Source organism: Zonotrichia leucophrys, chromosome 2 (genome assembly GCF_028769735.1).
Source record: "Zonotrichia leucophrys gambelii isolate GWCS_2022_RI chromosome 2, RI_Zleu_2.0, whole genome shotgun sequence".
In the NCBI taxonomy this organism is placed as follows: Eukaryota; Metazoa; Chordata; class Aves; order Passeriformes; family Passerellidae; genus Zonotrichia; species Zonotrichia leucophrys.
The window spans coordinates 44018922-44034619 of NC_088171.1; the positions used below are offsets into that span (position 1 = coordinate 44018922).

Consider the following 15698-nt stretch of genomic DNA (forward strand, 5'->3'; position numbering starts at 1 on the left):
AATTACTTTTGGGAATTAGTTCCTCTGGAAGGACAATACTGTTGACATAAATATCCTTGCAACAGTGAAAGGAACATAATTCTGCTTACAAATATATTTAAATTCAGAAGGGAACCAGTTAAATTTTGCATTAACAAGTGTTTTAGTTGAAGTTATGTGGAACGCATTCTTATAGCATTTTTAGTATATCTGGTTTCCCTTCAGAACTCCTCTTGTTCAAAATAGTCTGTTTTCTGTGAACTGATGAATATAGATCATGATATGAGGATCTTTCTTCAAAATTTCTGATTGAAACAAATTTAAAAATTCAAATTAGTTCTTACAGCAGGAAAATTCTTTTTTGGCAGATGTTCTGCCCAGGTGAAGAGTTATAACATGGCAATTATGAGATGTTTAATCATATTAAAAAGCTTGAAGACAAAATTCTGCATTCAGTGTTGAGTTCTGTGATGGTGTCTCCTCTTGTTTGAAAGCAACTGTTAATTAGCAGAGAGCAGTTAATTGTAAAGTATATTGTCTGTGTAATGAAATCACAATACTGGTTTAGAAGATTTGTTGTGCAATTTAAGTTTTTCAAGATACAGCAAATAAACCAATTATTTAGTCCTTGCTGTATTTCTGAAAAATCCCATTTAGGTTAGGGACAGCATGATGTTTACTTGCATTCTTAAGCAAGACTGAGCTGTAGGAAAAAGGTAGGCTGAACAGTAGAGGGGGATAATGCAACATGTAACCCTAAAGTTTCGCTAAATAGAAGTGCATTAACAGGTATTAGTCAATATTTCATCGTCATTTTTAGTAATTTTTCTGTTAAGACACAAATTTCTTCTATTTAATCACAGTCTATTAGTATTTGATTTAGAGCTGAAACATATGAATGGACTATAAATGTATTTACATTTTATTTTTCCATTTCTCTCTAAGAAAACGTTCTAATTTCAAAAATATGGCTTTAGAGAAAAATTCATCCTTTATTAATCAATGCCTACTTTTATTCTGCCTTTTTAAATCAATGTAGATGGCTACCCAAAGTATCCCAAAGAATTATTCACAATAAATGCATTTTTATATCTAAATAAATAATTCAATTTAATCACTTGTTTGGTTCTATGGAAGATAATACAGTTGCTCTGCTTTGCCTTTTAATTACTGGTTTTTTTTCCAAAATTAGCACATATGGTTGACCAAAAATAATTTAAGTTATGCCCCTTTGTATAAATTACTTTCCTCAGTGCAGAAGAAAATGATAGAAACTTTATTCCTTGAGGCTAACTTATTTCAACAGTATTCTCTTTCTAGAAAATATATTCAACATTTTTTGGGATACTAATTAGGAATCGTTAATTTTCAAATAAGCATAAACTGTTTTCATCATGAGTTGGCCTGTTCAGTGTTAGTGCATATGTTAGAGCATTTGAAAATTTGGCATCTTGAAAAATATTTGTAAATGCTGTAATTGTGACTTGCTGATGGAAATGGAGAGTGAATCATCCATTTCACTTGCAAATTTAAGAAATCTCATTGCCATTCAAAGATATTAAAGCAAGGTTAAATTAGTTAAAGTGCTTATTCAGAAAATGAAATTATATTTAATCCATCTGCAGATATTACAGTGCTCATATAGTGATTGAATCCATAGTGGTTAACTCGAGGATTAGTTCTCAGTGTCTGTGAATGTTCATGAACAGTGAATAGGATGTTTTGGGGAACAGAGAAAACGAGTTGCTGCTGGCTCTTCTGGCATAACTAGGAAGTCAGTAATGTCCAGGGGGATGACAAGAGAAGTGCAGCATTTGATTGAAGAAGCTATGCAGCAATACTTGGTATTGAAAAGGAGTTATGGCTTGACTAATAAATCCACAGTGGGCATGGGAAGCCCAAGTTTCAATTCAATTTTAGAAGTTCTCTAGTAATGTTTGGGTCTGAGATGCTTTGGATAGTAAGTATGTATATGTAAAGAGGAATACCAAACAGCACTTGTTTGATTTTCACTGGAAGTGTGGTAATCCTCTTGATTTTCCCAGAGAAGTCAAATACTCTTCATTTACTGTGTTTCTTTCCTTAGCTAAAGCTAAGAATTCTTCTAGATAGTACTGATTAGTGTATGCTGGCTTATTGTATTTCATGGTTTCACCAGCTTCCTCTTTCTCTAACAGATAGAGGCATATCTCTAAATTATCTGGCCACACAGACACTGGTGTTCCAAATATGACGGATAAAATGTAAAGAATGACCATTTGAATTGCTGTTGCTAAGTTGTCAACTGCAGAAAAGTAGTAGTAGTAATGGTGGGTGACTTTGCTCTGTCTATAGGCATGTGGTGCCTTTGTTACCATATTTCCCTTACAGTTTTAATAGTGTGGAAGCTTAATGCAAACTTTCTGCATGAAGGTTGTCTCCTCTTCTTTATTTTGGTTCCCATTTGCAGAGCTGTACCTTCTCTGTTTGCCATTTGATAAGTAGAATAGAAGGCATCATTAATTAGACAGGAACTCCTTTAATTTCTTTGTTTGTGACCAATTTCAGATCCAGTTACAGATCCAGTAAGAGGTGATGCATTTTTACTGAATTGCACCTGGTCCTTGTACTGAGGAGTTACCAGGGTGAAGTGGCAGTCCTGCAAAGGTCAGCACAGAGAGAAACAGAACACACAGTTATGGGTTATGTTGCAATTCTCCATAGTGGCAACTCAAAACCTAAATAAAATTGTAATTAACTGCAGTTAACTGAAAAATTGCCTTTGTAAAATGAAGCTGTTTAATTAAAAGCTTCAACTTTTGATCATATATTCCTAGATCACATATTTTTCTGTTATTTTATCAGACCTATTTATTCTTGAAATTAGAAGAATTATATTTCTTTTGCTTCCTTCTCAGCAAGCAAATTTACATAGGCAATAATTCATATTGCAGTTTACTCAATAAACAAAGTACATTTTGAGAAACACTGCCTTTTAAGAATGGCATCTGATCCAATAAACCAAATTATATAATAATAAAGTATGTCACTGATGTAAACAAATACCAGATGGGTTGTAAAAGATCAGTGGAAATAGACTGAGATAAACACTGCTGTGGTGTATTGTCAGTCACTAGTATAGCTCAAAAAGGGATTCCCACTCCGTGCCTGAATCCTGGAGGGTTCCACCTTCATGTTTGTTTTTCCTCTTGCTCTAAGTCTCGCTCTCTTTAGAGAGATTAGATTTTTAGATTAGATTAGATTTTGATTTGATTCTTTTCCTCACTTGCTCCCCATTATTGCACTTTCAGATCCAGTGTTTGGCTGCTTTTCAAAGTGTAACAATGCAAGCCAGCAAGGTTTTGCTGATGAAAATCAGAAGGCGTTCCTGGGGAAGGAGTGTGGGCCTGTTGAGGCATGGGCACTGCAGAGGCTGGGACATTGCTTTCTGTGTTTTGGGTTGTGACAGTGGGCTCATCTCTCCTGTTATTTTCCCACCCTGAAGGGAAGGATGTTGTTACCTGTACCAGACCCAGCTTCCTCCAGGGTGAATGTACATGGTGACAGTTGGATGTGGTTCCTCTTCAGATATGGATGCTTTCATAACAAGGCTCTTTTAGTTGTGGTCAGTTTGAGATAAAGTGTGTTTCCATTATTGATTGAATTATAAGGCTTTTTCCACACAGTTAAAATCTTAAGGATGTCGTTCTGCATTTAAGATATCTGCTAACCCTTCTGTAATAAAGTTTTCTAATTGTGTGTTCATTGACATTTTATCTTGTCTTTAGATACATGGTCTAGTGGTGGACTTGACAGTGTGAGGTTTGTGGTTGGACTCAATGATCTTAAAGGTCATTTCCAACCTAAACAATGCTGTGATCTGCTTATGTGTTGTATTCTACACTAAGTGAAATCTATAATAATATTACAATTAAATTAGCATATCTCATTTAGCATTCCATCAGAAGGGATAGTTAAGTATTGTATTTGCAGGATATCCACATTTTTGTGGCTTTACCTGGTTTTCTGTGTATGCCACCTAGATCTCCATTTTCTTTGTTCATGTGATGAATCTGAGTTCATGCAAACATCTTTAAACCTTTTAAATCCTGCTTAATACTTGACCCAAAGTGGCAGAAGATATAAGGGCAGATATTTTGAAAAAACTTGACTTTCAGGTGGCTCTGTATACTCCAGATGGAGTCTTAATAAAATCTGAACACGAGAGTGTATTATTCCCAAAATCCAAAAGAAATGCTTGTGTAACGTGTTTCAAAAGGTTTGTTCAAAATACTTCAAACAGTATAGAAAAAATAGTGAAGTAACACAATGCAGGCACATTTTCAGCAGTTAATCTGCAAATACCATGTCTGAATTATGAGCAATGATGGCTCACTCTTTATTATTAGCCAACTATAAAAATGCAGTTTGGATCATAGAAACAGAAATGTTTTGTCTCCTTCAGAATGTAGAGATGGATATTATTGGTAGAGAGGAGATGCAGTCAGGATGGTTTAGCTAAGAAAGGTTTGTTGTTTTCTCATTATTACTAAGCTTTTATTTGTGGATCTGTCAGCCTATTTGACATCGCAGGGGTGCCAAATTTGAGTTATCTTAGGAGCCATATAAAGAACAGAACGTGCCCATTTTAGTGCCTGTTCAGGTAGAATTTACTTGTGTAAATACTGAAATGGGGTAGAGTGAATTTAAGCACTCTTTAGGTGTTTTATGTATTAAAAAGTATAGTTAGTTTATATAGATGAGCTTCTGGCAGCAGACTTCTATTTTCCTTGTTTTTCTTTTGGAGATAATAGAAAAGAGCCACTTTAGATCTGGAGGCTTCTCCATTTTCTCTGTGAGGCTTCTGAGTCTGACATAGCTTCTTTGTCAACACCTAATGAACACGGAGTTTTTTAAGCATACATCTTAAATTTTTAAGTGTATTTACTGAAATATTATAAAAATCTTTGCAGAAAGTATGAAGTCTAGTTAGTTTCTTCATATTTAATGCAGTAAAATCAAACCTTCTCTACATATAGACACTGTACACACATATACCAGAGGCATGCAGATATGCCTAATCTCGATTGCATCCAAAAGTTTTCTTTCTAGAAGCACATGCCTTCCAGCTGTGGGTATGAATTAGAATTGTGCTGCAGAGAACCAATACCTTATTTACAGGAAGTATGTTTTCTTGATTTCTTCTTCTGGGAATTAATTTAAATAAGAAAAACACCTGTCATCTTGTGTGACAGCTGATGACAGCTTTAAGATCACTGAGTGACTAAGATGACAAGCTTTCTGTACACATCAACACATCAGGCTTTTATTGCTGTCTTGGGTATGCAAGAAACTTGTATTAAGTGGTCTTTAACAAGGACTCATCCTGTTTGTCAGTTCTGTGACATGATTTTTATGAAGGAAGGGGTAAAGGCCCACGTCAGCTGAAGATGAGGAGATTGCAGTAGGTATTGCCTGTCTGTGTTCCGTGAAGCTTGTCTGCAGAGAAGATGGAAAGATGGAAACAGATCAAAGGGCGTGTTTTTTCATCGCAATTCCTGATGGGGATTAGGCAAGTTTATGTGAAAATTCAAACATTGCTAGTCAGAAACTGATTGTTCAGACTTAGGAAAAAATTTTCTTGCGAAGAAACACCGCTTTTATTTTCTTCCCCCTTAGATAAGATGAATTATTGTAGTTTTATTACTGTCATGTTTAACTACTGTAAATTTACAACCATGCTCTATTGAATGGGGAAATTACTAAAAGCGCTGTGGAAGCTACTCTTCCTGAGTCTGAAAGTTGCCTTTCATGTATTCAAAAGTTTGGGGAAATTCACCACTTTGCTTCAGTAAAGAAACATTACGTTCTCTAATAGTCTTCAATATCTCCTTCAGAGAAGACCCATCCTCTATTCTTCATTAACTGGTAAAGTAAATGGAAATGGAATGTGTTGTATTGTCTTTTTTAACATCTTGTCAGGAAAATCTTGGCAAAATGTGCCCTTTACTATATTTTTCCTAATATTTTTCCAGGTCAAATTAACAGTAAACAGCCCTATTCCAGCTTCTGTATAGAACTGCAAATTCTCCTATGGCACATTCATGTGTTAAGATTGGAGAATATTAAAAATCCCTATATTTGCCCAGCATTTTCCATGGGTTTTAGGATCTTCCTAAACAAACTTTAAATACTAAAGAATTAGAAATCATTCAAACAGTATAATTAGATTCCAGCCCCAAATCTGGATTTGTATTTTTCACTTATGTGCTCAGGTGAGGGACAGGCTGATCTTTAGAAAAAAAAAAAATGGACACAAGCCTGAGTTTATCACTGGAAAAACAGCCACAGAAATATTACTCTCTGCAATTTTTCTCATGCCTCCATGGAGAAACTTGGACAGAAGCTGCAAATGCAGTTTTTTGCTACTCCTTATTTCATATATGAATCTTGGCCATATGCTCTGAGTGGGTTTGAAATCACTTAGATTTAATTTTTGTTTATGTTTGTTATTATGCAGTAATCCATAGCACTGAAAACATGTTCTTAAGAAAATAGTGCAGTAGGTAATTAGTGGGAGAACTATTTCAAAACAGTATTTTTAATATGTTGCTTAATCTATATGGTGACTAGCATATTTGTTTGATTTTTTAATGTATTCCCATTCTTTACCCATATTTGCCTCATGATTTCTTGTTGCCAATAGTTGGTCAATGTTACTAGTTTAAATTTAAGGAAATTTTGATGGGATTTTGGATGTTACATATTTTTATATATTTTTTGTTTTATTAATATAAAGATTTCCTCTTTTTTTCTTTTTCTCATCCAGAAAGGTCCTAAAGGAAATCTCTGTTGGAAACCTAAAGCCTAATGAAACAGTTGAAGCAAATCTGGAAGCACAACTACTCTCCAAATTAGACCATCCAGCCATTGTCAAATTTTATGCAAGCTTTGTGGAGCGAGATAGTTTCTGCATTATCACTGAGTATTGTGAGGTGAGACTGAAGAAATTTGAAAGCATGTGTGTATTAAAATAGGGTCTTCTAAGATGCCATTTTATAAAATGTTTTAGTTTGAATTTTAGTCTTTATTTCTTGCTTATGATGTCATCTGCTCCTTGTTAGGTGTGTTCCTTTCAGATAAGGAATGTTACCTGCTCATGTGAGACTCATAGACAAAGCACAGAAGAAGAAATAGCTAATTTTAAGTGCAAGTTCTTTTGGTCTTACAAGGGCTACAAGAAAGGCTTAAATGCAGACACACTGCCAGATCTGTGGAGAACTCAGAAGGGTTGTACTGCTTGTGTTGATCGATGAGAAGGAAGGAAATTGTGGGCGTGGGGGCATGAAATAAAATCTGGTACAAATGAGGAAGGGAAAATTCACTTGTAGTTTGGAGGTGATTACAAGAAGCTTAAGCTTGATCACATGGATGATGAGTTTGGCAACGTTGGTTTTATAAAATGAAAAACAGTGGGAGTCAAAGACCGGAGTATAGTGGATACAACAAATATTAAAGCAGGATTTTCTACAGTATAGTTCCCATTAATTTTTTGACTGCAGCATTTGGTTTAAGAACATTTTGCTGGGATCTGTCTTAAAGCTTTCAAATAAGAATTTAAGCATATTTAAGCCAGTTTTTTAGTAGTTTATATAAAACAAGCTCCCACTTGGTATTAAATATAAATTAAAAAAAAAATCTGTCATACATAAAGTGATCTTTTTTATGAAACTGTGAAGCAATCTCTTCAGTTATGCTTTGCTAGACATGCTGAAAAAGCTTTGGAAGATAATGAACTTAGACTGCTAGGTTACCTGCACACAAATCAGATTTGACTTAACTAATCACACTTCTTCAAGAATTTAGCTTTCATGGGAATAATTAAACAAGTACCATTCCTGTAATTTATTTCTTCCTTGGAAGCTTTCTTTAATGATAGTCAAGTGCATATTTATTACTGGGATATTTAAAAATTAAATCTGAAATGTTCAGTTCTGTGATACAATCTGAGTACTTGTTCACATAGTATTTTAACACATGCAGAAGCTTTTTGTGCCATTCCTTGAATGTCTGACAGCTGGGGTTTAAGAATATTGTCAGCTCTTTGAGGAAATCCAGAGCTCAGGACTGAAGGATTATTCTAACTCTTCAGCTATTCCCATCCACTCATAGTTTTCTCTCTAATAGCAGTACAAAGTGACCCAATACCAGATCAGTTAAACATGTAGGAATAAAGAAGCCTATTTCAGCAGCACAATAGTGTCTTTTCTCTATCCCTGCTTTTTGCTTTTTACTCTTTTTTTTTCTCCATTTGGCATAAAGTTGTAGGTGAATAAGAAAGAGCATGATATAGCACAGTAATCACAAGCATCACTCCTTGGAGCTTTGAGTTTTTTATGCAGGCAATATAAACTACCTAGCATGAAAATGTTTTGGTACAGGGATACCTGAGGATCTGGGAGTCACAACAGGTGTGAATGTATTACAGCAAGGCAGGTAAAGGAAGACAAAATGGATTCGTTGGCTATGCACTGAATCTTTTCAATTTTGAGTCTGCTAGGTGAGGTCAGGATGACACCTGGGCCAATAGGATGTGCTTCTAACTTTCCCCAAAGGACAGGTTCTGTGGTATCATTGCATTTATGCTATTACAATATATTTCATCGATGTTCAGTACACAGCAAAGTTGCACATAGTGCTAGAAAGTTTCTTTTCTATTTTATTTGGAGTATTTCCAGAAGGTATACTTTTGTTTTTACTTATCTATTGCTTGCCTTTGTACGTGGTGGGATTTGGGTGTTTTGACCTAAAAGATGCCTGTTTAAACCATCCATAAATTGAGAATGAGAAAAATGTAGTGCTACCTGATCCTTGCTTGGAAGTCTAGTACGTTCAGTTTCTCATGCATAGAATAATTACCAGATTGGCAGTAATTGCTACTCTTGGGCAGGCTCAAAACAAAGAGCACACATTAAGTTGGCATGGAAACAGAACTACCCCCCTGAGCTCTGCTCTGTTTTCTCCAAAGGACTGTGACTTATTCATTAGCCACGGTGCTTTGTTCATTCTGGCGTGAGTAGCATGGAGGGAGCCTCCAGTGCAGCTGCCCCGTGCTGTACCTTGTCCTGTGAAAGAAAACCAGTGAAATAAAATCATTGGTCTCCATGGCTCAGCTTGACATCCTTTATTATAACTCAATTAAATCAAAATTATAGAAAAGTATATTTGTTCTGTTTTGATCTTATTTGTTGAGCTTCTTAGACACTTTCCCCAAATCAGAATCTTATGGGTAATATAAACATTATCAGCTAAGACTGATTTCAAACAAAAATGCCTTAATGAACCTTGCATTTAATTTTGTAGAACAAATTTGACTTCAATAATATACAGGTTTCACAAAGCACTGTACTTTTAAAGTAAAAGTGCTTTTTGAAATTGCATCATTTTAATGTATTATAAGGCAGAACTCCTTGTACTTTTCCGCCAGACAATTATTTATGTCTCTTGACTGTGGTCTCAGCTGTGATGTGAGTACACATATGCTGAGGAAATCTGAGCAAAAGGAATAACTAAAGCAGTCAATGCCTGTTCACGTTATCAGCTCTAGATGCTAAGCTGTTTTAGATAATTTACTGTTGTGTTTGATACTCTATCTGCAGCTTGGAAACTCCGTATGTACTTAATTTGTTAAATTGTTGAATTCCTTATGAACTTTGTTAGACAGACCTTCCAAAATGCAAAATTGGGTTAATAAATTTTTTCAGAGTTTCACAGCAACAATACTTCAGCAAATCTTATATGATGTGTTTTTGTTTTGCCTGTTTTAGACAAAAAATCAAGGGTAAATGAATTGTAGGACATTGAGGTCACTCTTCTCTGCTTGAAGATAAACAGCTATGCAGTTATGTGAGGGCACATATAGTGCATTATTCAACTGCTTTTGTTCTCCTTGGACCTTTTGCAGGAATTGTCCCTCAACTTCAGAGTATTCACTGCCATAACTCTGTAGGTGCTGCACTTATTTTTCTTTGTGTTTTTCATGGCAACGTGTTATTGTGAGAGGGGACACGTTGGGACAGGGAGAAAAGATGATTGGAGCCTGCTGCACTTCATCTCTCCTCACCTGGATAGTACACAGTCCCCTGAGGCCAGCAGCCAGCTGACACATGTTTGAGTGGTCCCTCAGTCCTGGGCTCTGGATGGGTTGGGGCTTCTGTCTGAAACAGTTTATTTTATAATAATGACTCATTGTTTTTGAGGTGCATGAGTAGCCTCAGCCACAGCCCATCTGGCTGCCATGCAATGGAGTACCCAGCAAGAATTTTTCTTTCCTTCCTCTTCTCTGCTGCAAGCAACCAGGGGGAAGCTGCTGAACATTTGGAGTTGCAAAGGGGAAGCAGCTGCTGAGAGTCCCAAGTTCCCAGAAGAGTTTCTCTCTGGGCTGCAGTAGGGTGGCAGATGGAGAGCTGAACCCATATTCCCTTCCCTAGTGCATGAGATGATTCAGACATTTCAATTAAAAAAATGGCAGGACATTGTCAGGGAACGCGTTTTTGATAGATGACAAAACAGATTTGCTTTGTTTTAACACACTCACTTTGGAATGTTGTAACTTAGAACCAGAAATCCATAGAAATTACTGTAAACTCGTGTCAGAAGCACACGAATATATAGATCTGCAAGGACAGAATCTACTTATTTTGTAGCAGCACTATGAAGCACTGCGGTGTTGGGAACAGAAAAACAATGCTGAAGACATCATAAAATGGTGAGAGTCAACAGTGCAGAGGAATACAGGCATGATGATGGAAAATGATGGTACTGGTACAGTTGTACAGGCAAAATAGTTTCTTGTATATGGCACATAAAGCTTCTGATTTTATGTAGAATATATAATGTAAAAATAATGCTTTATGACTAATAAGCTGTCCTGATGTAAGGTAATTAGTCACTAGAATGTAATCAGAATCACAGTCCCTTTGCTCTGGGGTTAGCTACCTCAATACATTGCTTACCATTAATGTGTGTGCATTCTTGTAGATGAAATGAATTTATTTTATAAACTGGATAAACAATCAGCTGACAACCACTTGTATTTTTTTGAGCAAAAAGAATGGGTTTCCTCGAAGTCTCAAAATCCTCTTTCATTGTGTTGTTGTACAACTGGTATTTCCAAGTATCTGGATTACAGTTTTCAAGTAGTCCTTTTCTGGATATATTTTCTGGTTTATTGGCACTCCCTGCTGTGTGTCCTATTGTTCCATTCCTAATGCTACTTCAAGATCAATTGTTTTTTTTTAATGATGTATCACCATAATGCATGCTATGTATTCTTGGGGCTTTAAATCTGCTTTGCTTCTGGTAAAAGTTTGAAAGAGGGCAAAGAATCATAATTAAAGAGACTGTATTTTAATTCTTGGGAGAACAACATGGTTGCTTTGATGCTGACATGATTATTATAACATAATAAATGAGTGTCACTTTAGTGTGTAATGTTTGACTGGAGTGGAAATACTTTTCTCAAATTTATTAACTTATTCAGACCAGTTGGGGCAGATTTATTTTTCCTACCCAAGTGTCTATGTCATAGCCAGTCAATATAGGTCCTCATCATAAATCTTTGCAGAGAAACAGTGCTCCTACGACATGATCCACCCCTTCCAAAGGTAGACAACCAGATGACAGAGATAATTACACTAAACAGGTGTGTTTTCCTTTGTGTTTCCTGTAAACTTCTGGGGTCACCTGCTCAAGTTGGGTGACGTGAAGGAAGAACAGTTGGAAACTTTGGCAATCTTGTGTAACATTATGAGAAAATAACAAAGTGAGACTGATTGATAGCATTTTGATCCTCACTTGTGTATGCTTTTGGAGCTGGGAGATTTCAGGATTCACGTGCATGTGTTGATTTTACAGATCTACATGATAGGATGCCTGAAGGCCTAAGGAAGTAGAGTCCTGTACTATGATGGAGATAGCATTTTGAAAACTTACTTTAAATGTACAAATATGTTGTGGTATTTTTCAGGGTGGAGACCTAGACTTTAAAATTCAAGAGTACAGAGATTCTGGGAAGATGTTCACTCAAAGTCAAGTAATAGACTGGTTTATACAGCTGTTACTCGGAGTCAACTACATGCATGAAAGGTACAGTCATTTGATATGAGAGCATTTAGCTTGGGAGGGGAGTGAATGGACTTACTGACTAGTTGGAGGTATTCAAACAGAAATGAAATTTCTGTTCACCAAACATTGTTAATTTATGTCAGATACCTCAAGTGCAATTAACTATCTACCCTGCAGGATCATTGTGCATTACATCTTTTAGCAGGACAATGGTAAATGTCTTCCAGCATTTAGACACGCTTTTTTTCAGAGCCAAATGGAAAATGGAGCACAGTAGAAATAGTTCAATATTCTTAGAAGAAAATGGATTAAAGATTCAAACGAAGTAATCTTTTTAAAGGGGAGTCAAGAAGCCTGTCCTGCATGTATTTAATGTGAAGCATCCAATAGATAGAAGCTTGATGGACTCCCAGTAAAATCAGTGGAGTTACACACATGTGTTCTTTGAGATGTCACTTTTAACAGCGCACCAAAGATGAACTTCAGAAATTACAGATATGAGGAGATCACACATGGTAGGAGCAGGGATAGTGTGTATAGATGAATATCCACCTGGTCATCTCCATGAGTTTAGCTCTTGCCTGCAGTGTGATTTAGGCTGGCTGACTGCAGTGATGGAAAGATTTCCCTTATTGCCTGTCTGGTCCCTTTCTGCATCATCTTTTGCAAAGATTGGGAAAAATTTTCTTGCCTGAATTTTAGGTGCAACCAAGCAGTAGGTAGAGAGGTCGCCTGTTGTCAAGAGCAACCATTCCTGAGTTGAGCTGAAGTTAAGTGTGTGGGAGGTGTTTGACCTAAACTGATGGATGCCTAATGAGTTTTTTGCCTGTGTCAGACTGTAGAGGGAAAAGGGCAGAGTGAATTGCTGTCCAAGATGCAAGAGCATTTTTGTTCCTAAATGCCAATTTATCTAGGCCTTGTACATGAAATGCTGCCATGCCAGTGATGGGAGGACACAAAAAGAACTCTCTTGGGATGCTGTGCTCTTCAACATTCACCTCAGGCCAAAAGGACAGAGGGAAATGGACATAAGAATCCTGACAGTTTAACTAAACTAGCAGTGTGATTTAGTTTTTTTTCTCCTTTGAACATCAATTTATCAAATTTTATTAAAATTTTGGTCTGCTTTTGGTAAAATCCTTGCTTTAACATACATGTTTAGAAGATGCATTGTGCATAATAATTAAAACTTGACAGTTTTAATTTATATGTATTTGTATTTTGTGTTATTTGGCTGTATGCATATAACATTTTCCTTATTAGTATAGAGTCAAACAGTAGCTTAAATGGAAAAGCTTAGGCTTAAAAGAATTTAAAACTACCGACAGAAATTTGAAATACTAAAACATAATAACTCTGTTTCTGTGTAGAAGAGTCATGCATGATTTCTTCTGTACTGACATGGAAAAAACCTCTAATATATGTGTGAATTTTGTTCTAATGCGAAAAAAGCTTTTCCCTAGAATTAGAGGCTTAAAATGTTTACAGCCTGTGGGTTGGTCCTTCCCCATGCCATTCCTAAGAAAACTCAGATTTTGTGGATGTAAGTTTTTTTTTTTTTTACCAGAGCAGCAAAAATTATTATTTATGGCTTTAAGCATAGACTATTCACTTATCTTTCTTGCACAATCACTTATCCTTCTTTCACAACTTTAGTTCCACAGTTTTTGAAAACTCTTATGCTAGAAACTTAATGTAATTTTTTTTTTAAATGTGAAACTTGAAAACAAAGTTATCTAGAAATAAACAGATTTAATCCTTATCTGTCTTTGATATAAAGAAAGGGAGAAGTAAAGAGAGATAAGACCATTGAGCTGTGTTATCTTGATGGAGACCTTTAGCATGAAACCATCCTGTAGTGTCTGTACACATAGCCCATTGCATGTCAGTGCACAAAATGAATCCCACAGCAATCAGGCAATGAGGCCATTGATTGATTTAACCTCAATTTGAATAAGGCTGACCATTGTGTTACCCGTAATTTTGCTAACCTTTATGAAAAATTTACAAACATGGATTTTTATAAGGTTACTCTTTATGCAAACAGCAGATAATGCAGGATACAGACTTACACAGAGCCTCTTACTCTTCTGCAGAGTTCTTTAGACAGAGGAAGAGAAATTCATTGTGCATGATTTCACAGCAGTGATGTACTTCAGCTTCCCTCAGCTTCACTTGCAGCTCATTGTGTTGCAGGCAAAGCTTCATTCAAGGAGGCTGCCCACTGCTCAGGGCTTGCCCTGTTCCTTTGTGACTTTGAGCCAGCAAGCAGGAACTCTACAGAACATAGGGATGGGTATATTTACAGCCCAGATTTAGAACTCTCCTCAAGTGTTAATTTCTACCCAAAATAACTACTCAATAACCACTTCACTGTGCATCAAGTAAAGTTTTGCTGGAGCCCAGTTAATTCATGTTGCCTTTATAGGTCTGTCTTTTCCTACAATAAAAACATGGCTCTCTTTCTTTAACTGGATTTACAGTGCAGGCTTGATATTAATTTCTTTCTAGTATTAAAGAATTCTTTCCAGGTAAGATTTCAGCTGGTACCTTGTTTATCTTTAGACATATCATAGCAGAATAAGTTGCATTGAAGTGAGATATATCATCATGGAAAGCTGAAAAAAATAATCCCAAATATTTCTTTGTCATATTAATATATGGAAGCATCTTGTAATTTTTGGTAATGCAAATGAAATACATAACATTTTCATCAATATATTGCAAGATTAGAGTAGCATTACATTATAATTCAAACTAATGTGACTCAAACATCTTTTTTCATCTCCTTTTCAAATAATATGCTACTGAAATCTTTCTGGATCATTCTTTTACTTCAATATGCCTGTTATTAAAATAATGTATATTCAGGAAAGTTTCAGTTTCAAAAAGGCTATGGTTATATTTCTACAAAGAAATACTATTAAAAGAAGGTTGAAATCCACCAATTCTCAGCAGCAATGTGCAGGAATAATTTAACTCAGTGAAAGCAAATTCTTTTAAAGGCTTTGTGTGATGAATGGTAAGGAAAGTCCTTATGAATCTCAATTAACACAGCAAGATTTCTGTAAAAGTGTGTGTATATGTATATATACAGACAAATATATACATACTTATGAAAGATTAATAAATATCACCTTAGTTTAATTTCCTGTGTGATGTATTGTATGAGTCTATGTGTATTGTCCACAGAAGTTGTCAAATAGAGAACAAATTATTTATAAACAATATTTTATAAATATGGGTGGAGGAATATTGAATAAAAATTTTGTTTTTCCCAATGTGCAAACCTTTTTCTAATGAAAGGTATTGCTTGCAGGACAAAAAAATTGAAAGAAAAAGAAGTGAAAAAAGTTTACTATAAGAAACATGAAGAACTCTTTTCCTTCACCCATAAAATAGAAATTTTTGGTTTTTATGCCCAGTCTGTGTACATACAGCAATGAAGCCTAGTATTATTTTTCATGGGGTTTTTTCTATTTGGGAACTGAGTATATTAAATTGCATATTTTTTTCTCCTCTTGCAAAAAATATTTTAATGTGAGTTGTGGACAAAACTGACTATTCAAATTGTGCTCTAGAATGCATATGTTCTAATCTTAATGTAGAAACAA

The 15698-nt window shown here is 35.6% G+C and overlaps 1 protein-coding gene across 10 annotated transcripts in view; it reads left to right on the forward strand.

The window, feature by feature from the left end:
* NEK11 (NIMA related kinase 11) overlaps positions 1-15698 on the forward strand; it is an 82126-nt gene that overhangs the window by 10417 nt on the left and 56011 nt on the right. For 5 of the 10 annotated variants that reach the window (XM_064704775.1, XM_064704776.1, XM_064704777.1 and 2 more), the window contains 2 exons: positions 6788-6953; positions 11987-12105. In XM_064704775.1, coding sequence (XP_064560845.1) covers positions 6788-6953; positions 11987-12105 — 285 coding nt within the window. Of the gene's footprint in view, positions 1-2526; positions 2626-6787; positions 6954-11986; positions 12106-15698 lie in introns of all 10 variants that reach the window. The other 5 variants (XM_064704779.1, XM_064704778.1, XM_064704780.1 and 2 more) reach the window with 2 other exon arrangements.